This window comes from Lissotriton helveticus, chromosome 8 (genome assembly GCF_964261635.1).
Source record: "Lissotriton helveticus chromosome 8, aLisHel1.1, whole genome shotgun sequence".
NCBI lineage: Eukaryota > Metazoa > Chordata > Amphibia > Caudata > Salamandridae > Lissotriton > Lissotriton helveticus.
Genome location: NC_136069.1, coordinates 1,559,519,039 through 1,559,543,466, shown reverse-complemented (window position 1 = coordinate 1,559,543,466; position 24,428 = coordinate 1,559,519,039). Strand labels below are relative to the sequence as shown.

Below are 24,428 nucleotides of genomic sequence, written 5' to 3'. Positions count from 1 at the left end.
CGTCGCCTTTCTGCGGCTGCGGGAGAGATGATTGGGATAGCTGTTCAGCTCGATGTCTGGAGGTACCACTCCTCAGGAGATACGGGCTTCACACACTATTCTGTGGCTAACGATATCTATAACTAGATAGGCTATTGGTTGACATCTAAATGTTTAGCCACACAAGTCCTCAAATGCGACCCACGACTAACTCATGCCATTCCCTAGATCTATTAGACATTGAGTTACCCCCCAGAAGTTTGCAACATTTCTCTGGAGATTACCCCCATACTCCTTATTGGATCTGGTCTTTAAGGGTGAATTAGCTGCCTCAATAGAGGGCTTCTTCTCCGATAACACTGGTACGGTAAACAGCTTTTCTCATTGTCTGGGAAGCATTCAAAATATATATTAGAGGCATAACAATTTTCAAACACAGGAGTGCTCAGATCTCTCAGGGATAGATTAACTAGGCTTGAAAAGCATTTAGCGCAATTGGAAAGCAACTACCAACATACAAGTGACCCTAAAGTATTAGAAGATATTAAGAGGGCCCTTGAAGAGTATCACGATACAGCGGATAGTGAGGTTAAAGATCTCAGCAAATACACCACTGCTTGAGTGTACAAGGGAAGTGAGCACCAAGGTGCCACTGTTGCAGCATTACTGCGTCCTAGGAAAGAAGCAGGGTCATTGTGCAGATTCAGGAGGACGAGGATAGGCATTCACTGAATAATGCAGACTATGCAGGTACTATACAGACCTTTGTAGGTCACTTATTCCCCCAGTGGACGAAGCCATCACAGAATATCTCGAGCACATTAAAATGCCTTGGCTCACTATTGAGCATAGAGAACATCTTATGGCGCCCCTGGAACCTGGGGAGATTCGAACTGCCCTTGAAACAATGCATGTGGGTGGCACCCATGGCATAGATGTCCTTACGGTCGCCTTCTATAAGGCGTATCAAGATTTAAGTCATAAGTTCTTATATAGCGCAAGATTCACCAAAAAGGTCTCAAGGCGCTATACTTATACCTCACTTGATAACGCTTTTTGAGGCAATGGCCGAGACCGAGATGATGCCTACTTCGATGAGTGAAGCACTGATCATTGCCATCTTGAAATCCGGTGAGCCACCTGACAGTTGCTCTTCTTATAGACCGCTATCGCTACTTAACGTGGACACTAAGCTCTTCCCTAAGGTACTTACGAACCGACTGGCCCCTATAGTACCATTGGTGGTCCGCCCAGAACAGGCGGAATTTGTTTCTGGTGGGAGCATAACCTACAACCTTAGAACAGTATTTCAGGACAGATAGACCTGAACGTTAGGGCTGCAGCAGTCTTTTTGGACCGTGAAAAAGCGCTTGACTTTGTGGAATGGGCTTTTATGCTCCGGCGGGTTGGGGTTGGCGAAGTCTTTATTTGACTAGTCACGATACTGTACATGACCTCTACTGCCATGATACGAATGGGTGACACGGTTACCTCCCTCGTCATGATTACTAGGGGAACACAATAGGGGTGCCTGCTGTCTCCCCTCCTATACGCCTTAGTGGCAAAGCCCCTAGCATGTGCCTTGAGAGAATACCACGGACACAGGGATTGCGCTTCCCGTGCTACCGCCTCATTGTGTCGGCATACGTGGATGATACATTTCTTTACGCCCGGGACCCGGAGAGACATTTAACACCAGTGCGCCGGGAGGTTGTTAGTTTAGCGGAGTTGTCGGGCTCAAGGTAAACTGGGATAAATTCATCACTTTCTCTTTGACCCCAACAATGACTCCCATGCAGCTTGACTTCCCACTGGTCAACAGACTCTGTGTGCTATTTAGGCATACAAATCCACACAGAACCAGGTAAAGTGCTACTGGATGATTATGGGATGGCTAGTCACAAACTAGCGAATAACATAATTTGCTGGAATAGGTTGCTCCTATCATTATTAGGTCCCATCTCTATCATGAAGAGGATCGTGGTCCCCAGATAACTGTTTTTATTCCAACATATTCCAATGCTCCTTCCGCGCTCCATATTTGTTATTCTCCGCTCCTTGATGATTAAGCTAGCCTGGGCAGGGAAGCAACCCAAAAGTAAAGTGGAACTCTCTTACCTTGCCCTATAACATGGAGGGGGGGCTTAAAGCACCCAACTTGGAGCTTTATTATAGAGTGGCACAGAGCTCAGCGGCATCCTCATCACCAAAAGAAAAAGGTTTATGAAAAAGGGGTGAAACAAGGCAAAATGTCTGTACATATCAATGCCACCAAAGGTCACCAAGAATTCTGTGCAGAATCCAGTGCAAGTATGCCTTAGGTGTGCTTTCCGTGCTATCTGCCCAGGTGTTTGTGCAAAGTTCTCAGTATGAATTAGCTGAGCACAGAGATAAAGATGTGAAGTCTTAGGATATAAAGAGTATGCACTTGCAACAATAAGAGAACTAGTTTGTAATACCATGTCCTATTGAAAGGCCCAACATATGTTTATGTTTATGGGATTTATAGAGCGCAGGCATCCCAGCGCTATAACAGGCATGAACAGCTATCTGAAGTGAGAGTTAGGGGAACAGCCAGTTCTTAAGTTTCTTTTAAAAGAAACACACAATGAATTACGTGAAGGTCAGCTGAAGAATATTCCACAACTCACTACATTTGCTCATTTTGTTAACATTATATATTATTTAATGGTTTAAATAGTTTAGATGTTCTACACTTGTCTTTAGAGACCAGATACAAACTGTTTATTTATTACTGTAACAAAGGAAATATAATATCATCTGGATTCTGCAGACCAATTTGATTTCAGACTTCAATATATTCTTCAAAATATTTGCAGAGACTAGGGGTGAGCGCGAGGAGGGGGGGGCTGTCAAGCACATTGGACTAAAACAATGGGGTTTCTTAAAGGGGAATGGCTTATTTCAACAAAGCCAAACTTTTTAGGTCTCGCCTAGCCACGCAGCAAAGTTGCTCGCTAAGCGAGATCTATTGTCGCCGACTTGAGTTTGGAAGGGGTACAGGGATGTGCACTCTCACGGCGCCGGACAGCCCTGGTGCACGCTCACGGCATCTCTTTTAGACAGCCGATGTGTACACTCATGGCGTCTCCTTCAGTGTGCGCATTACGGACATGTCTCACCAGGGCTCAGCAAGTAGACAAAATTGGCCCCATGATGGAGCGGCCCGCTCTCTGGCGGGTCCGCTAAGAGAATGGGTGCCGGCAATGCACCCAGCCAAGCGCTCGCTCACCGGCTGGTTCAGGACTCCGGCGTCTCTCCTCGGTCTGCAGGTTCCCTGGCCATCTCCTCGGCACGCCGTGGGGTTCTCCTCACCACTCCGGAGCCCCGTCTTGCCTCTGGTGCCATGCTGTCTGCCTCGCTCTTTGACCGGTCCCTCTGATGGGGCCGGCACTTCAGCATGGAGCCTGCAGGGTTCCGGATGTCCTCTCCGGCGGTTCCTTTCTGTTTCTTTGGCAGGCCCCGCCCACGTCCCAACAAAGGCTGCCTGACTTCCGGTTTCGTCACCATCTGCACTGGAGGCAGGGAGTGCGCCCCGCGATGTTGCCTCAGTTGTTCAGCTTGCCTAAGGCATGGATGTGAGTCACGCTGCCTGCAGTGTTGTACAAGTTGAAGTAAGTACTAGCTATCAGGTACTGCAACCTGTGTGTCACTGTGCTAATAATTATAACACAAATTATTTGCCTCGCGCGATGAGCAGCTGCCTCAGCCTGTAGTCTGGGTCAGTGGGTGCACTAGCTGCGGTCAATTAGGCACTTGAGAAAATTGTGTAATTCTTGGGTAAATCAATTAATTTAACTGATTCTCGGTCTCCTTGGATACTATACTCGTGAGTGCCCCATTACTGGGTATTTACATTTTACAAACAAATGACCGATGCAATGTCAGAGTAACAATATTATGGGCTTGATTCTCAAAGCTTTAAGTTTGTATGCTTGGTGTGCACATGATAAACGTTTTACAATCATTTACAAAACATGAATATTTATGTGAACAAACCTACTCAGAAGCTGGAACTAAGTGTGAGCTGATAGTTTTAGGATTAGAATATGCTGTGACTTTTACAACTCGATGGTACATTTATAAATGTATTCACAAACTCCAGTCTTCAACCCCTTTCCACCTTTGAAAACATGTCTTCTCCTGCCCTTGTCAGGAGTACATTTTCGACCTTTTCTAAGTGGAAAGGGTAACCACTCCTGCTACGAATAAGCAGGGGTGCAGGGTAAGAAGTATGTTCACAGGGGAAATAATTTCCACGGCGGGTGGAAGGGGGGGGGGGTGCAGATAGATGCATAAGAAAATATGCAATTATACTATGTCCCAGCAAAAAAACTAAAACTCATTCTTTCCCCCAAAAAAATTCAAAGCATAGTGAATGGCTAAAAACGTAAAGTGAATGGAAAAAATGGAAAACCCTTTTATCAAAGCAGAAAATGATCAGACCAGTGGCCCGGAATCTTTGCTCTATAAAAAGTGTAAAAACGAAAGCTAATTAACACTGCAAAATTGTGATACTCTCAAATTCAGTTACTTGTAAAGCTTCTGCGAATCTGAAGACATTCCCTTTATTTTTCTTTTAAAACAGTGGAAATGCGAATAGGTCTGGCTTTAAATTAATGTTGAATGGTAATGTGAAGCATTACAAGTAGAATGGATATGTATGTGTGGGGAAGTAGAGAAGTCTACAATAATGTTGCTGTATGCTAAAAGGCCACATGACAGTTGTACTGTCAAGCCAGAAATAAACATCTGCATAGGTCTGCCCTCCTCCCATCCGTGGGATAAAATAGCTAGTTATATAAGACAGTTTTACAGCATTACAATGTGTGTGCCCCTGAAAATTCAAGCTCAGGTAGCTGAATAGATTAAAAAATGATCACAGCTGTCTGGAGGGCAAGCACTTTTTTGTTGATGAATACAATTTCGGCCCAATCTAAGTATGTACTCTTGGCTCGCATGTGGGTGGAACCAAAACCCCTCTCTTGTGATGCTCCCATAATTGTCTGGCCACTTACTGCTCTGTTAATCCAGACCATAAAAATTGCTAATTCAGATCAACTACTTATATGAACTAGATTAACAAAAGGCAGGCGTCTGCAATGCTGCTAGCTCATTTGCATGATAAGAGAGTTGAAGTTCAGATCACCTCAAATAGTTAAGTGTGGAAACCAAGCAATGCTTGGGAGCGCTCTTTGCTATTTAGGTTCAGAGCTGACACAGAGAAGTACCTTCTGCGCTTTCCTTTAGGGTATCAGCCGAACTTGGAAGCAATTGTTTGTCCATGTAATAGCGGTGCTAACTAATCCATAATTCACTTTCATTTGCAAATGTTATGCATTGTATACAAAAAGCTATGTGATCCCATTTTTAAGCTCTAGAAACCTGAGGCACTGTGCCACGGTCATTTCTCCCTTCAATGTCTTTTAGACAAAGAAACGTGTACTGTTGTAACTTGTTTTTTACATGCTGCTGTTCGTTCACGTGGCAGTATGGATGGTTTATAAATGATAGGGTATTGTATAGTATGGGTCTTTGTTTTAAACTTAAGGCACTGTACACTTTATTGGCACTATACATAAATAGTCTTATTTTATTATTGCACATGGAGTTATTTATAACGTCTAAACTGGACATTTTTTGTTTTCATAAGCTGTATTGCTTTTATGGTTGTTTATTTACCGAATAAAGTTATTTTGAATTTGAATTAGATTCAAACAGTTATAGAAAATGATGCATTCAACTAGGTGAGAATTCAAAAAGCAATCTCTTTGAAAAAAGGATTGAAGCCTCTTACAGATATGTAGAGGTATTAAGGGTTCCATCTTGGAGAACAAATTGCCATGTTCTAAGGAAAGATGGTTATGCAACACGGTGCCATCCAACAGTTCGGTGGTTCCAAACACCCATTGTGTAAGACCTGTGAGGGTGATCTCACCCTCTAGAGAGGGGACCGATTAAGAGAATGTTACAACTTCTTACTGCTGATCTCTGTATGCACCTCTTCCAAATATCAAGCATTGGCAATGCCAATCGGTCTCGCCTTTGTTTAGCCAGAGCTATTGTCAAACGCATCTGCTCAGGTTGACCAGGTTCCCATATAGGCTGAAGCTGAATTTTAACATCTGCCCAGAGGGGCTGAGAGAGCGTTGCTCTTGCTTGCCTCTTTTATGGAGAGTGTTCCCTTTAGAGTCTCTGGGGGGAGCAATCTGTGGTCTGGCGCCCACGAGGGCTGAGTGAGCGTTATTTACCCTCCTCCTCAGTGCTTGTGGGTACTTCCCAGAAATACTCCACGGGGCCATGCCCCAGAAAGAGCTGTGTGGAGCTCATCTCCCCTTTACTCACTACCCCCTCCCTCCACACCTGCTGCCCAGACACACCCGTTTATTCTGTAAATTAAAGTTTGGGGGTAAAAAACAGGTATCCAGGTGGGCATGGAGTCATTGAGTGACAAGTTAGGGAGTACAGCTCACCAGAGAGTAGGCGGGATACAGGGACAAAGCAAGCAGGATAAGAGCATAATTACATAAAATGAACAAAATATAAAGCAAACCGATTGATATGTCCAGAAGCCCATTCAAAACAGTAAGACGGAGCAGGCACAACACAGAGCAGGCAATGCTTGGCCACCCGTAGCAAGTAAGATATGGGAAAATGAAGGGGCAAGAACAGTAGGCAGAGGCAGCTAGATTTAACATAGGTAACACATGAGACAAGTGAGGAACGGGAAGACGGGCAAATTAACATATGAAAGGCACACAGAACAGGGATGGTGACATGAATGCAGAACAGGCGGGTAGGGTGTGATTGCTACTGCATGATTAACTCATCGGCAGTCACCTCACTTAGCCGCAGCATTGGTAGGAACGCAGTGAGGACGGCCATGCCTGGATCTTTGCTCCAGTCTGCTGTGTCTCCGCTGTAGCCTCATCTCACCAGGAGACTCTGCTCCTTGTACTGCGCAAACAGATCCATAGCGGCCTCGGTTTACAATTGTGTGAGCAGGAACTCTATGGCGTTGCTAACAAACATCAGGCCCAACGTGTTTTTAGACCCCATAAATTCAAGTCCCACATTCTCTGCAGATGTTCCTGACCTGTGCCGCATGTATGTATGTATAGGCATTTATATAGCGCACTACTTACCCGTAGGGTCCCAAGGCGCTTCGACCGCTGTGAAACCCTTCCTGGCTTCCCTGAGAGATGGTCCCTTAATGGGTATCTCCAGGGTGAGACCAGGCATCCCCGGCGGTCTGGTGGGGCCGTTAGTGAAGATGAGGCAAGCTAATGCCCAGAGTTGCCGAGTGTGAACGCTGATCAGAGTGGGCACCGAGGCGAGAGAATTATCGAGTCCGCTGACCCTGGTCCAGAAACCTGCCGCGCCGGGAATCGAACCCTGGTCCCGGGCCGTCCTCTGCTCTCGGGTCTGCCGCCTCTAACCAGTGAGCCACACTACTTCACTGAGCTGGGATGCCTGCACACGATTAACACTGCCTGTTCTAATAGAAAGATTAGGCAAATGAGGGCCTCTTAACTAGTTGTTAAATTTTCTGCCACAAAGCAGCATAAAGGTCCCACTGGCCACGAGGAGGGCAGGTGTGATAAATGGTAACATCACGGAAGCAAAGCATAGAAACAAAAAGAATATGAGGAGAGTCCGACCTCCCGGCAGGGGGAAGAGGCTGGCGGAGTCCAGATCAATATGTCATTTGTTCCATATAAAACTAGTCCAGCAAACACTTTTAAATTTGGGTGAGAAATGCTCAATGTAAACCACATTACAAGTACATTGCCGGACACGTGTCCTTCCCCTCCTTCGGTCTGTAGCCTCAGGATCAATGTAGGAGTAAATCTTTAGCCAGGGATTAATGTAAGGCGTTCTAAACACCAGAGCTCTTAGGGATGCAGGGAGTGTGGTGACAACGCTACAAATACAGGCTGCATTTCACATGTCTTTCTTTTAAAGTTGGCAAATCACTGCAGATGAAATGCCCATCTGATCTTGCATGGTTGTTTATTCATTAGTCTGGATGGGGAATATACTGCTCGTGACAGTTAGATAAATCAAACACCGAGACTGCCTTTCTTCAAGAAGATTCTTTTATTTCAGACATATCTCAGCACACTAAAAATAATGTGTTAGATGCCCCAAAAAACTCAATACACTTTTATGATTACAAAGGAATAGAAGCCCGTTCTTGTGTTTTATGGAGGACAGATTAAAGGCGGTAGAGAGTGGCTGTCACACAGCCACATTACAAAGAGCCGCCTTTTAAGTGCTCAGAGCTGAGGGTTAGTTTGGAAGGTGATACTGCACTGCACTAGAAATAATTGGGACTGGTGAGGTATTTACTGGGTGCAGTATTACACCCACATTCCAAGCTCCGCACCTATGCATGAGTGATAATGCGGTGTATTCCAGCTGAAAAATGTAGAATCTAAAGCATGTTTACTGCACACATTTGTGCAGGCATAGGTACTGCTTGAAAGTGAAAGCGCGTATGGCGCTCTTAATGTAAGCAAAGCATGTCATTGTGCTTCAGTAGAAAAAAACGGAATAAAGCAAATTAGAGTTGAAGAGAAATGGAGCCGCATTCAAAGAAAAGCATGCAGTTGCCGTGAACCAGAGAGATACGGAGCCAGCTGCATTCAAAGAAAAGCATTGCGGTTCCAGGCGGTGGATGTGGACACGCTAGGTCTCACGGCGGGTAGTCGCCTAGAAGCAAATTGTCTTGGCGTGAAGAAATCCCCCTGCCACCAGCCTATGAGGCACACCCATGAAAAAACAATAATTTTCCTGTCTTTTGTAATATGTAAAGACTGAAGGAGACATACGTCCATGCAACACTTAAATTAAGGTTGTACAGTTCTTTTGTTCTTCTATTTTTATTCGACTACACTTCCGTTTAGGTGCCTTAGCGTGTGCCAAACAGGTGGTGTAAGGCTATTTCTCTGGTCCTGATGAATGCGGAGCTGAATATGGGCTCATAAGCAGAAACATGTCGACCGTTTTTCTTTCTTCTTTTTTCATTTGTTTGAAGGACGTGATGGTTCAAATTAACATAACCATTTATATGTCCATTTGTCACTGGTTTTAATGGAGTTAGTACTACCCTCTTATTAAAGGAGAGTGTCAGTTTGGGGAGTAGTCCACACGCCTTTTAATTCACTGTCATAACACAATCTTACTCATTTTCATTTTCTATACAAGGACCCAATGAAGATATCTGGCTACCGACGTCCATTTGGTGCCTGAGGGTTCTTTTTTTCACACTCAGCATGTTCACCCTATCTCCCTATGGGTCTTTAACCTGTTTCTGGTGGTAGAAACTTTACTACTATTCTGACTAGTTTTTGTTACGTAGTCACTCTTTTGTTGATTTATAATAATTTACCAAGGGGTACAAGAGTGGCTTGCAGACCCTTTCTCTCTTGTTGATTGTGTCTGTCTTGTCTCTTCAAAGAAAAGCATACAGTTGCCGTGAATCAGAAAGCGCAGGATAAAAAATAACACTTCCGGAGCAACGAGTGTTTTTTTCCGGTGCACCCCAAGAATGTCCATTCACTACGGCTTCATGGGGCGTGCCTGTAAAGGACTGCGCACTACTTAAAACAAGCATTTGCAATGCAATACGACTAGCATTTACTCAAGACGTATTGCATTAGAAATGTAAGTGCGTGCACTTAAGAAAGCACGAACGGGAGTGGGGGGTGAGGGTGGGGCTAAAAGTTACGAACTGCAGGAGGGTGCGTGGGGGGGGGGGGGAATACAGGACCCAAAATACATTTTGAGTAAAGGGCCAAATAGCCTCGGATGCATACAAATGATGCCATGGCCGGCAGAAGAAGGGACTAACAAGTGGAAAACAAATCAGGAGGCACCATTTAGGCTGTAAGCCACACAAAACAATGGGCGGAGCTTATGCGAAGTTTCCCCACTATAGTATATACTACATGTCTCGCAAAGAGAGCAGCGCATGCGCTGCCACCCTAGTCGAGACCTAAACACAGTCTCCTGCAGCTTAGGATCATCCCATTTGAATAAGGGGGCAGGGAGACGCGCGTAGGGTGGATCATATAGCAGGTGTGCACGAGAAGGCTGCTCCCCAGCAGGCTTGGCCTAGGACAAGAAAGGTGGCCTGGGCACCAAAATAAAAAGTGGCCCTCATTTGTGAACCCGATAGCTAAAAAAGTGGCCCATGTTTGCAAACTGGGGGAATTCAGAATTTGTAAAGACAAGCTGTATAATCGTTTTGCAAGATATGGGAGGCTGCATATATGTGTGCTTGCTGCAGGCAATGTTTACATTAATATGAGGGAGATCAACAGTAAAAGGAAAAAAACGACCCGGTAGACCATAAAACAGTCCCACAAAGAGCAACAAGCATTTGCAATGCAATAGGTCTTGCATCTGCGAGAGTTTAAGCTAGTGGCATTTATTTATCTGTTTTGAAAACCAAAACATAAATAAAAGGCATTGTCATTTACAATACCAATACCTTAAACTCTCGCAAATGCGAGACCTATAGCATTGCAAATGCTTGTATTTTTTTTTTAAGATGGCAGTCCATGAAGAGTCCCAAAGAAGCACAGAACATGATTAAATGGAACTTCTTTATACTAATTGTATCACGCACTAAATAAGAAAGTCACATTTCTAAAACAAGACTTTCCTAACACTTTTAGAGTTCCATAATTTACCTACCAGTTAGCATTGTTAGTGTCACACTGAATGCCAAATGCATTTACGGATACACGTGTGCGCGCACACAATTTCCATATACAAAACAATTTGATTGAAGAATAAAATAGTGTGGATTCTGGTACACGTCAAGCACTGGGATTGATAAAACAAACATTAAAATGCTTTCTCTACATTTTTTCAAACACTCAACATCCTCATGTCCTTCCTTGAGCACATCTTAAAAAAGCAAAATCACTCACACTTTTCTGGTGGATTCTGGAGAATGTGGTGTAGGGGTCCACAAACTTCGAAGAAGCATTTTCCTCCGGACAAGATACAAGAATACTTTTCTAGGAGAGAAAGGACAAAACAATATAAATGTTCTTCTTGCAATCTGCACAACTGTGCCTCAAAAGTAATAGTATTTCAGTAAATTATTATAAAACAAGTAATACCAACAGAAACACAGCTTGCTTAGAAAGCTTGGTATATTTTCCACTTACCTGGAAAAAGGAAAATAATTACAATGGCTTTGGTGATTACAAAGATAGAAGCAAGGCTTTGTCCTGTGCTAGGTTCCTTTTTAGCCAGAGCCAAACTAAAAACTAAACAAGCATATGTTAATGCTGTTCGAACTTGTATTTAAGGTTAATTAACCCCTTCGCTGCTAGGCCTTTTCCAGCCGTGCTAAGCCTTTATTGGCTATTTGGGGTAGTTCGCGCTTAGGCCCCTGTAACTTTTTGACCACATAAAAGTATCCACGCCAAATTTACATTCTTTTCTTCCAAAATTATGGGGATTTTAAAGGTACCCAGGGTTTGTTGATTCCCCTGGAGGACACCCAGAAATTTGCCAAATACAGCTAAATAAGAAATTAAAAAATTAAATGGGGAAAAAGTGGTGCAGAAAAAAGCTTCTGTTTTTTCCCTGCAAATGGTATCAACAAAGGGTATGTGGTGCTGAAATCACCACCTTCCTAGCTTTCAGGGACTGACAGACTTTTGTCAGAAAACCAAAATATTTTACACAGTTTTGGCATTTTACTGGGACATTGCCTATTTTTATGCCTTCAAACTCCTTCCAGTTAATGGTAGAAACGGGTATGAATGCAATAATGGATCCTGGAAAGCTATACATTTCAGAAAAGTAGACAAAATTCTGAATTTTGCAAGGGATCCTTTGTGTAGATCCTTCAAGGTTTATTTTAATAGAAACTAACAGCTGAAAATAGGAAAAGTTGAAAATGAGTTGAAAAGAAACAGCCATTTGTGCAACGTTTTCACCTGTAACTTCTTCTAAGTATGACAGATATTTGAACGGAATATACTGTTACATCCGCTGGACCCTTCTGGTTGTGGGGATATATAGGACTTGTAGGTTTACCAAGAACCCGAGCAACCCAGAGCCAATAACTGAGCAGTGTCTAGCAATCGTTTTTTATTGTGTACCGGGTTTATAGCAATTCATTTGCGAAAATAGAAACGGTGCAAATCAGTATGAAAGACACCTGTGTATTTCCGAAATGGGAACAAAATATAGAGTTTAGAAACAGTAGCTATTTGCACATCTCCGAAATTGTGGGTACCCACACTAGCATGTGAATTATAGGACATTTTTCAAAGTGACTTATTTTTTAACCATTGTCTTACATTTGGAAGGCAGAAATGCATCGTAAGTCAATAGGTAACAGTTGTTCTACAATTCTGTGCTCCCCTAAGTCTCCCGATAAAAATGGTACCTCACTTGTGGGAGTAGGACAAGTGCCCGCGACAGGAAACAGCCCAAAAGACAACAAGGACACTGCACATTTTTACAGTGAAAATAGACCCTTTTTTGCAAAGTACCTAGCGGGGGATTTTGAACCTTGCTCAGCCGGCACCTAGAGAAACGTAGCAAACCGATACATTGTTTGAAAACTAGACACCCAGGGGAATCCAGTATGGGGTGACTTGTGTGGCTCTCACCATGTTGTGCTACCTAGATTCCATTGCAAACCTCAAACTTTGTAAAAAGAAAAACACATTTTCCTCGCATTTCTGTGATGGAAAGTTCTGGAGTCTGCATGGATCCACAATATTCCACGCACCCCGCATTCCCCAAAGTCGTCCGATAAAAATGGTACCTCACTTGTGTGGCCTAGTGCCCGCAACAAGAAATGGCCAAAAACGCAAAGTGGACACCACATTTTTACAGTGAAAACTGACCCTTTTTTTGCAAAGTGCCTAGCTGTAGATTTTGAACCCTATCTATGCCGGCACCTAGGGAAACCTAGTACACTTATACATTTTTGTAAGAAAGTGTCCACTTTCTTGCATGGTATGCCCCCACTTTTTGCTGAATTGCTGATGTTCTTTGACTGAGTGTGTCCTGGCCTCCTGCTAATCAGGTACCCAGGGCCTATGTTCCTTTCCTAAAACTGCATTGAAGCCTAAACCCAATTGGCATTTCTGGCCACATGTCAGCCCCTGGTAAACGGTACCACAGGTACCCAGGGCACTGTGACCAGAGAAGGCCTCTAAGGGCTGCAGCATTTATTGTGCCATCCTTAGAGGCCCTGTACCCTGACACTCACCCACTGCCTTTGCAGGCTGCGTGTCTTGGTACAGAACAAAGTGTGTCATGCCCACAAACCACTGCCCTGGCATACATCAGTCACCCCTCTAACTGGGTGCCCTATGCCAATGGTGAGGGTACAGGTGCATGAGCCCTGTACCCCTAAAGTACCCAGGTCCTTTCCTGGGCAATGTAAGTGAAGTGCTGCCATTAAAAGTATATGGTGCTGGGAGTTTGTCATTACAAACTCCACAGCACCATAATGGCTACACTGAAGTCTGGGAAGTTTGGTATCAAACTTCTCAGCACATTAAACTCACACTGATGCCAGTGTGGGATTTAATGTAAAATGCACAACAGAGGGCATCTTAGAGATGCCCCCTGTAACTCGACCAACTCCTAGTGACCTGACTGATTGGCTGCTTACTCTGCTTACTCTGCCACCACCAGACATGTTTCTGGACCCCTGGGTCGGGAGCTTGCTGCTCTCGAGGGCCTCAAACAATGCACATCCTGGGATGAGGTGCCAAGCCTCCTCACCCAGGATGGGCAGGGTTCACGAAGGAGAAGCTTAAAAGGCATGCCGCCTTTGTGAGCCTCTCCAGACCATTTGCTGCTTTAAGCAACTGGTTCTACCCCCCAGTTTGGGCGGGAGAACCGGCGGGGAAAAACAAGTGAGGAAGAGAGGTGTGACCACCTCTGCCAACTCCACCTCTAAGGTTGGGGAGGTAAGGTGAAGCACAACCTCGAGTCCCCGCCATCTTGAGGATGGGGGGACCCAGCCAACCAGGGACAGGCTCCTGCCCCCATCCCACTGGAGAGTGGCAGAATAGGGGGTGTACCCACCCCAGGGAAGTGACCCATTGGTCCCTGCGCTTTACCTACCTGTAATGCCCCTAAATGTAGTATTTTGGGGCACCCTGAACATTCCTTCCTCAGATCCAGCGACAACAAAAAACGAAGATAAGAAGGACGAAAATCCGTGAAGACCTAACAAGAGGACCACGCCCACTGACTTGGCTCCAGCCCTACAGGCCTGTCTCCCCTCGAACCTGCTCCTGCGAAAACCCCGGCGTTTCCAGCAGCCAGGAACCTCAAAAACCCAGGAGGACCTGCCTGCCTTCACTTTCCAGAATGTTTCTCCAGAGAACACCGGACTTGTTTAAACTGCAGCTTCTGACTAAGTCATGCGGTCTTTAATAGGGAATTTACAAAATAAAGCACCTCTGGTCTATATAGGCGAGTAACCCAATACAATAACCTCTCGATAAAAGGATGCACCACCCCTCACCTGTCCAATGCGCTACCCCTGCTCAAATCCTGCATCTTTGTTTTCCTACGGACGCTCAATCCATACAACGAGCCTGAAGTCTCTTGTTTGCTACGGACTGTCGTAAAAGAGAGCCCAACAGTTCGCAAACAATCCTAACAAAGGAGATGTATGGTTCGTGGAATGTAACTAGAAGAAGACTGCACCATTTGCTTTCATGTATTTGTCGACAGAGAGCCCTTGCCTTCAAAGAATTGTGTAAAAGTGTCACATCATATGTACGTGTGCACTTATATTACGCGTATGCATAATTGCATTTTTTAAAAGGTGAAGTAACAGGCGCAGAAGATCACCCACCTTAACTGTGCTGCAAGGTTGGGCTGCTGAATGTCCAGTGACCAAAGCTCCTTAAATCAATAGGCAGCAAGGAGAACTCATGCTTTGAAGTCAGAGAAAATCGAAAATGCGCAATAAAATAAAAGCAGTGTGGGCTTCTAAAGTAATTAAACAAAGTTTGTTTACATACGCTACCTTCTGGTTGAAAACTGCCAAATGCCCTCAGCTAACTGCAAAAACACAACATTCCGAAAACACGAGCCGAGACACAAAAAAAAGAATTGTCAGCTGAGAGGAACATAAATACACCAGAGCAAACGAGTACATGCAATTATGTAAAAGGGCCAGTCTCCTTGGGAGGGAACCAAACACCAAAAGGGGGTACAAATGAAGGCAATGCACCACTGAAAAGCAAGGATTTCCAACGGCACACAGCAGAACAAATGAAAAAATGATGGGCTTGCTTGAAGCCCACAGAGTAGATACAGCATGTCTTAAAAGAGACAGCGCATGCGCTGCCCAGGCTCAACCTAATAAATGACGATGAAGTTAAACCTCTTCCCTGGCCCCGGTACTACGGGAGGTCTACGAGGATGCCCTTGAGGTGGGCCACTTGCCGCCCTCTATGTGGGTGGCACTTATTACATCGCTACTTAAACCTGGGAAACCGGCGAACAAATGTGACTCTTACCGGCCCGTTTCCTTGCTGAACTGCGATGTAAAAATACTTGCCAAACTGATTGCCACTCGTATCAGCCTCCTGCTCCCTACCCTGATATTACCCGACCAGTCGGGTTTTGTACATGGCAGGGCAACATCACATAATTTACGTACTTTTTTTCCTTCCTAAACTCGGTACACGATGACCAGCCGATGGCTGCCGTCTTCCTTGACACCACTAAGACCTTTGACTCTCTGGAGTAGGACTATGTGTTCTGGGTCCTGGAGAGAATGGGTTTTCCAGCAATATTCATCTCATGGATTCAGCTCCTGTATGAGCGTCCAGTGGCTAGAGTACTTATTAATGGCAGACTTTCCTCAGAATTTCCCGTCACTAGGGGAACTAGGCAGGGGTGCCCCCTATCGCCACTTCTATTTGCTATAGCAACAGAGCCCCTAGCCGCAAAACTGCGGCAACATCATAGGGACAGCGCGCTGCGTTGTTTTCAGAGGCAAATACTAATATCAATGTATGCAGACGACATCACTTTATATGTGCGCGACCCAAGCTAGAACTTAAACCCCATTCTCAGAGAGTTTATACGTTTTGGTAGACTCTCTGGTGTTCAGATCAATTGGGGTAAATCATGCATATTCCCTCTCACGGCATGCACGACGAAGTTCGGGCTAGATTACCCCATCACTTGGTGCGAGGGTGATTTTAAGTATTTGGGTATCCACATAGAAAAGGATAGAGATGAATTACTTAGAGCCAACTATGGCACTACGATGAATCGTATTACTGATAACATTACGAGGTGGATCACGCTGCCCCTTTCTATGGCTGGTAGGACATCCTTAATTAAGATGGTAATCCTCCCCCAATTGTTATACCTATTTTTGAATATCCCTTTTTACCCTGGCAGGTATTTTTTTCAGCAACTTCGGACGGAGCTCATCAGACTGGTGTGGGGCGGGAAGTCGCCTCGACTAAAATGGGACACCTTGATTAGGCCCTATAATCGGGGCGGGTTTGGCATACCAGACTTTGAATTATATTACCAGGCAGCTCAAGCTCACTATGCCTATTTTTGGGTGCATCAGCCTAGATACATGCCTCAACTGGCTGCGGAGCACTGGCTGGTCCATCCTATCCCCATAGAAGGCGCATTATACGCCTTGGCGCCAGGCAAAGATAAGACGCCCACGACAGTGATGAGCACAGTAACTGCGTGGTCACGACTTGCTATTAGGTTGGAGACGGCAATGCTCTATGCGCCTCTATTACCACTGGCTTACCACCCACATATGCCCCTATTACAGGAGGCAGGATTTCGCAGGCTGCTCCACAATATACATGTCGCGACATAGGGAGACTTGTACCACAATGGTACATTTCGCTCTATGGAACATTTATATGAAGGCATACAACCGACTCCGCTCGATGTATTTCTATACATTAGGCTTCGCCAGGGACTGAAAGCCCTTACACCTGACTTTCCACATGAGCCTCTAGCCTTCGCTCCTCTGCAGCTCCTACTTCAAAATGACACCCCTTGTAAACTGGTATTGACAATATATAGATCAGTTCACACACAAATAGCTTACCTACCATTAGCAGCTAGATTAAGATGGGACCAGGAATTGGGGACACCACTCACGGACAGGTAATGGGAATTCTGTCTCCAGCAGACGGAGCGCATTTCTGCTAGCAGTAGATATAGAATTATACATTACAAATTTGTACACCGACTGTACTACACCCCTGTCCGAATGTGTCGATTCCAACTTCGTACTACTGATAATTGTGACTGATGCCACGCCCCAGGGGCTGATTTTCTGCATCTAGCATGGGGGTGCGATGAGGTTCGAATCTACTGGAGCCAGGTACTCGCAGCATTGTCCAAAATGATTCATGTTGAGATAGACCCCTCCCCTACTCTCGCTCTCTTGGGGTACGTGGAGCCCCTACAGGTGGCACACCGCAAATGTATCGCGCTGGCCCTCTTGGTGGCCAAAAGGAGAGTTGCATGTAGATGGGGCAGGGGCAGAGCCCCCAAATTCAAGGATTGGCTTCGTGACCTTACTTACTGCCAGGAACAGTTAAATACGTATTCCGAACTGTTGCCAATCACCTCAAGACCCAGGGATATCTGGGCCCCATTACAATGTTACCTATTACAAGAGAATGATGATGCCGCCGATGAGGCGACCACTTAAAGGATCCATGGAGAGATCTCACTAAGGTGTTCCTCTGGTGCACAGGTATGTGAAGGGTGCTGAATATGTGAACCCGAACTGTTACATTGGGTCCTGGGTACCTTCTTGCCCGGAGGGTGGAACTGTGTTGCTATACAAGCTGGCATTGACTTGACTGTTCTGATGATATTTGTAACCTAGGCTGGGGTGAGTCAGGCACTTTTCCTTGGATTTGCTCACTTATAGAAGATCTCCCGATGTGGCAATGTGTTGTTCATATGGGTCGCCTGGAATGTTGTGTGCACTGTAGCCGCGCACAATGCAAAACTAATTGATATTGACACAGTATTATCGTGCTGAAACAAATATGTTTCCGGTCACCTGGTCTGTACATGCATTATGGATTGTGGACAAAAATGTGTACATGGGAATGCACTCTTTGATGATGTGTTGTATCTGAAAATTTAAAAAATAAAGTTAAAAAAAAAAAAACGTTAAACCTCTTCCCCCTTGGGAGGGAAGCTGAATTCTTGTGCCAATGGAGTCATCTACAGCTCTACACTATACTGGAGTGTTCCCCAAAGGACGGGAGCAGTTGGTCTCTCAAACGTTGGGGGGAAGTGGTACAGTGCTGGAGGCTGTAAGTTCAGATAACAGGGCGGTGCCATCTTCTTTTACTCTGTATTGTAAGCCTGAGAGAGATCAAGAAGAATAGAAGCAGCTTTCATGTCAAATATCCCCCTGATGTCAGTAAATGTGGATGTGGAGTCCACTATGTGCTGAAATAATATTTCACGAGTATTAACTTTGCTTTTCACTACTGATATTTTATTGCCTGTTTTTTATTCCTGTTAATAAAACTATAAGGACCTGTGTAGTCTCGGTCATTGAAACCATCAGTATCCATTGGGACTTACTGGGAGTTTAACCTGTGTAGAGGAATCAACGACCTTCTACACCTTCTTTCTGGGTGGTAGTTTTCAGCCCAGACAGAAGACTTTCCTTATCAGTAGAAAAGATTATGATATTTTATTTTGAAAATGTGCAAAGTGCACAAATAAGAGTTGAAAAAGACTGAAGGAATTATTGGACAATTTTTAGACAACATACCAGGAGCCACAGATACTTTAGCAGCTATTTCTATACTCACTGCTATAGAGGTCTTTCCTTTCCAGACACAGAAATATAGCTCAGCTATTCAGCCCATTAGTGCTTGGACTACCCTTAGCATTCTGATAACAAAAACAGTTTCCCTCTCTTCCATCTGCAGAACCTCTACAGGTCCTTGGTTTTTTTTGTAATCCTGTAAGGGAGATTTTTACCCATAAAGATGCCAGCAGTGAGCTACTGGTTGACCTAAGACATTACATCTCTCTGATGCGCTCAGCCTGCAGATGCAGATCAGTCTTTCAGACACTGATCAACTGCACATACGTCTTACTCTTGCAAAGGTATTCAACTGAAGCTCAGGCATAGTTAGTTGAGCTTATCTCTGGCGACTGTTTTTCTCTCTCCTGCATAGCTTCTCATGCAAAGGTGAAAGGAATGTGTAAGGGCTGCACGGTCTGACCTGCAAGCAGCAGGGTAGGAGTACTTCAGGGAACTTAATGGCTGCTCCAGTTGAGGACATAGCTTTTGAAATGCAGACTCATATTAACAAAACAACAAAAAGAAAAATAGAAAATAAAAATACCTTTGAGACTTCATTTACAACGAATCCTTCAGATGCTGTGATCTCTGGCACACCATCAGCTCCCACACTTACACACTTCAGGCTGCCGTACAACGTGGGCTTTCCTATAGCACAAGAAAAGGTCTTAAGTTCCAATAGGTACTGGGAGTGAAAAGCTTGTGGAAGGGGTTCACCCTACACATACAAATACATAAAGATTTCACAAACAGGAAGTGTAAATACAGAGAGGAAAGCTAAATGTTTTTTAGAAGTGACGACTGGCACCACCTGTACAACCTGGGAACATCACTAATCATCACCACACCGTCCCACATCATCACACCTCCATCATGATCGCCTACTTCCTGGATGAATGGAAACTTGAAGAAATCAACGCTCTCCTCAAGAAGCCCACAGCCGACCGGAATAAACAAAGCAACTTCCAACCCATCTCCCTGTTTCCCTATCCATCCAAAGTGATTGAGAAGGCCATCAACAAGCAACACACAACCCACCTCGAACATCACCATCTACTAGACAACACTCAATCAGGATTCAGAAAGAACCACAGCACCAAAAAAGCACTCATCCCGGCCAAAGATGACATTCAAATCATCCTGGATCAAGGAGAAACAGCAGCACGCATCCTCTTGACGCCTCTGCTGCCTTCAACACGGTCTCCCAGAACACGCTCATCAAAAGACTCCACGAGATTGGCATAGAAGGATCCGCTCTAAAATGGATCAGTTCCTTCCTCATGTGAGGAACCCAAAGGGCCAGGCTGCCACCCTTCACATAAGAAACCATGAAATTGATATGACGAGTCCCACAGGGCTGGTCCTTCAGCTCCAACCTTTTCAACATATACAGGACACCACTGGCCATCATCATCCGCTCACAAGACATCACCTTCATCTTCAACGCTGATGACACCCAACTCATCCTTTCCCTGAAGGACAAAACAACCACTGCCAGAACAAACTTCAACAACTGCATGACCATGGTAGCAGACTGAAAGCAAACTATCTTCCTGCAGTTCAACTCCAACAAGATGGATTTCTGGTCTTCAGCAACAAAACCTACCCATGGGACTCCACCTGGTTTCTGTTAGAGCTAGGACCAACACCCACAGACCACGCAAGAAATCTAGGGCTCATCCCAGATGATAAGCTCAACATGACGGCTCGAGTCAACACAGTATGCACCTCCTGCTTCCATATCATATGCATGCAGTGAAAAATCTTCAGATGGTTGCCTCAGAACACCAGACGAACCATTCCACAAGCACGCAGGCAACAAACACTCTTTTTGGCAGAATCTCAAAACATATCCTACACAGACGCCAAACCACAAAGAACACCACTGCAAGACTCATATCTGACATCCCACGCACCCACATCATGCCGGACCTCAGGAAGCTTCACTGGCTCTCCATTCAGCCAAATCAAAAGTCTCACACACACATACAAAGCCCTACACAACACAGGACCAGAAATCCTGAATAGCACATACACGTTCATCAACCCACCACAAACCTACGTTCTGCTTCACTCGCACATATTCCCTGCATCCACAAAAGCAAAACTGGAGGTCACTCATTCTCCTACATCGCACCAAAGACATGGAACCACCTTCCTCAACACATCAGAGCCTCCTCCTCACTTCTTGACTTCCATAAGAAGCTGAAGACCAGTCTCTTCATATAAGCACCTTGGGGACCACAAACCTAGACAACTGCTCAAGCACCTGGATACCCTCTTGGGCAATTAGTGCGCTATACAAATCATTATAACATAACAAATAACATAACATAACACCAGTGAAGACCCAATTGGTTCAATAACTTTTTTCCCTAGCATACCCTTTAGTTTATCTTCGTATGTAAGAAGGGCATTTCTCACTCTGTGTCTAACCATAATGGCAATTTCCTTTCAAATTATTTTGTGTTTAAAATTCTTTAATTACTCTAGTTTATTGTTCAATATTGTGCTAACTTTTTCCTGAGTTCTTTGACATACTAATCTCATCAATCCCCAAGGTTATTCCTCTCTGTTACTCCAGTCTCAGCTGCATCAGCTCTAGAGTCCAATCTTATTCTCAGCTCCTTCTAATGGGAAAAACTGAATATTGCATGTTTTTTCTCTGCCACATTAATCACAGTGTTTTTGGCCCCCAGAATTCCACCTCTGCCTAGAAGCCACTAGAGACATCTAAGTTGTGGCTGTGTACCCCGTTGGGTGAACAACAGTGGGGAATAAGTTCCTATTTTTCCCAATAACTTGTCAAAAAGTGATGTCTCCAAAATAGTGAACAATGCACATGAATCATAACTTCCAAAGCTCTCTCCCATCTATATGAATTATGCACTTTGGGAAACCTTTTACACCCCCCTCCCCACACTGAGCACTTTCCTGTGATTTAAGTCTAAATCCTCTTATTCATCTCCACTCATCACTAAGTTTATTTAATTGCTACTTGCATTCTTGCAAATTTGCCCCAAACTACCCATTTTCCATAATCTATTACATATCTAATCCAATATTAGACACTCTTTATGATAACCTAGAGGTTTATGACTTCCATACTTGTTGTAGGGAGTCAAATTTTTCTCTACGTTCTTCGTATTTCCTTGTTTCTCATGCTTCTCCCTTTTATTTCCCTTGGAGACTGCACGGACATCCAGAGATGGACGGCCATTAATTTCTTGGACAAAATGTTCTGACTGCCTCCTTTGCAATATTATATGTTGCATTCAAAGACATATCAGAACCAACCCATAACCTCTCTTCTACCTTTTTGCTTTTGGTCTTCACTACTATTTGATCCCTCAACACTTAACAGATGTTCTCAAAATCACAAGTCACATAGAGTGCCCTTTATAACACCACATACTCATAAACATGTACCTTTTCGACAACCCATGTACTTTCCTCCCATAACATGGATGTACAAATATGATCTTGGGTTTTGTTGTGGAATAAAAAGTTAAAGTTACTGCAGCCCTAAATATAAATAAATATACTGCATTCTACAATATTCAACATATATAGCACAGCAGAAACACATGCTCAGCAACATAGTCTAAAACATTCAAGTCAACTGGGGCCATATTACAGAGTGCCCCAGGGGCGCAACAGTCATTTGCTCCCACTTTGCTCACCCCGGGGCACATTGGTATTACAGAAGGGGCTGCAGACACTTGTGTGCCCCCTTCTGTAATACCGATAGTGCACATAAAGTACCAGGGCTATCTTCATAGGGAGTTCCCTCATTTGGATGGGGGAATGGCCCAATGCAAAGGAGGGAACCCCTTTACTTCTGCACATGTGCTATATTCCTATCAAGATCTTCGACCTCTTCGCACGGAGTGCTCCGTGCCCTGTTGTTTGGTGAAATCACTTGAGGTTCTCTCGTGACTCCTGTGGCTCCGGCCTGTGGGTCCAATTGAGGGTCAACTTTCCTTTTCTTTGGCTCCTCTGGTTGCTCCAGGCTCGCCCTGACTCCCCTGTGTGTGGTGAGTCTCCTTGACCTTGCGGGTCAGAACCTTAGACTTTCCTGACCTTCTGCGTGGGTTGCCTTTGCCAAGGTTTGTTGGTGTTCCCACCGGACACCAACCCCTCAGCACTCAACATCCTTTGTGGGACAGCCCACTCCTGGTCGCTCCTGGTCGTCCTCGACGTCTCCTGGTCCCCACAGCTGCAGAGTCAAGGACTCTTTCAACCAACCTGAAGCACCCGACATCGGTGGGCATTCGTCTACCGAGCCCCTGGTAACTCTCCAGTGACCCAGACTCTGTCCCCTCTGCTTTCAGGTACTCTTAGACAAGAATATACGTTTGGATTTTAACTGACACGTTCCTTCCTTCTCCTTCCAGCAGCGGTTCTTCTTCTAAGTCTTCCATTGAGTTCGACAGTAGTTTCCGACCTCACTTCAGACCTATGCACCCGGCTTCCCTGGGATAGGTAACTCGGGTACTTTGGTATCCACAGGTGGGGTGGCTCTCCAACCTTCTGTGTTCCACGGGGTTTCTTCGAAGTCCACTGGGAAGGGTCCTTAATCTCTAAAACTCCAACCGCGACTTTCCCATAGAGTTGTACGGAGCACGCAGTCGTCTTCCCACACCTCATCCGTCCTCCGTGGGGTCCCTATCTACTCAACTTGGGTGGTTTCTTGGTGTCCCAGCCATTCTACGTCCTCTCGACACTGTCTTGATTCGAGTCGTGGCTCTTATACCACTTTCTTAGTATATGGTTTGGTCCCTCCCTGGGGCCCACTGTGTAGTAGTGCTATTTACTGACATTTCTATGCTTAAGTATTGCGTGCTTTGTGATTATCCCCGTGTAGGAGATACTATGTTGTACTAGATAGTATTATATTAATAAATACATCTTTTTATAACTACTGTGTGGTTCTCCTTTCATTTAACCAGTACTATAAGGTTGCATTCTGGTAAAACAAGCTGCTTAACATTCCTTCAAGGATAAGCCTGAAGGCTGCTCTCCACAGCTACCACTAAGGTTATCTTTGACCTCTTAAATCACCATAAGGGTTGTTTGGACTGGTACAAGGTGCCCACTTTAATTAGTGGTACAAAAGGGGGTGGTGATGGACGGAGCATCTGAACCAATCAAACACTCACACCCAGTCAACAGATCTGGGTTTAATCCATCACCGTTCTTTAGCCCACTCTGCCACCCCAGTTCAGACATGGCCATATGCAAATCAGTCTGACCCTGTGCCTCATGGGAACCGTCCAGCCCGAACTGCCAAGCCATACCTTCCCTGGACCGGAAACAAGCTTCCGAGGACCGGCCTCTGGCATTTCAGCTGAACTCAGCCCGGCCCGCCCGAATCCAGTGGCAAAGTGAGCAAGGGACTCACGTCTGAGCATACCCTGCCAACTCATGGCGAACAAAGTGGTACAAAAGGGGGTGGTGATGGACGGAGCATCTGAACCAATCAAACACTCACACCCAGTCAACAGATCTGGGTTTAATCCGTCACCGAAAAGATGAATCATAGCATCTCTACCAATGTGGGCACTTTAATTAGTGG

The 24,428-nt window shown here is 44.9% G+C and overlaps 1 protein-coding gene across 1 annotated transcript in view; it reads right to left on the bottom strand.

Annotated features, from left to right (window-relative positions):
• Nucleotides 1–24,428, bottom strand: part of PAAF1 (proteasomal ATPase associated factor 1) — a 146,681-nt gene that overhangs the window by 112,916 nt on the left and 9,337 nt on the right. The window contains exons 3-4 of the mRNA XM_078658561.1: nt 19,395–19,498; nt 10,944–11,033 (exon numbers count right to left, since the gene is read on the bottom strand). Of these exons, the coding sequence (XP_078514687.1) occupies nt 10,944–11,033; nt 19,395–19,498 (194 nt within the window). The remainder of the gene's footprint in view (nt 1–10,943; nt 11,034–19,394; nt 19,499–24,428) is intronic.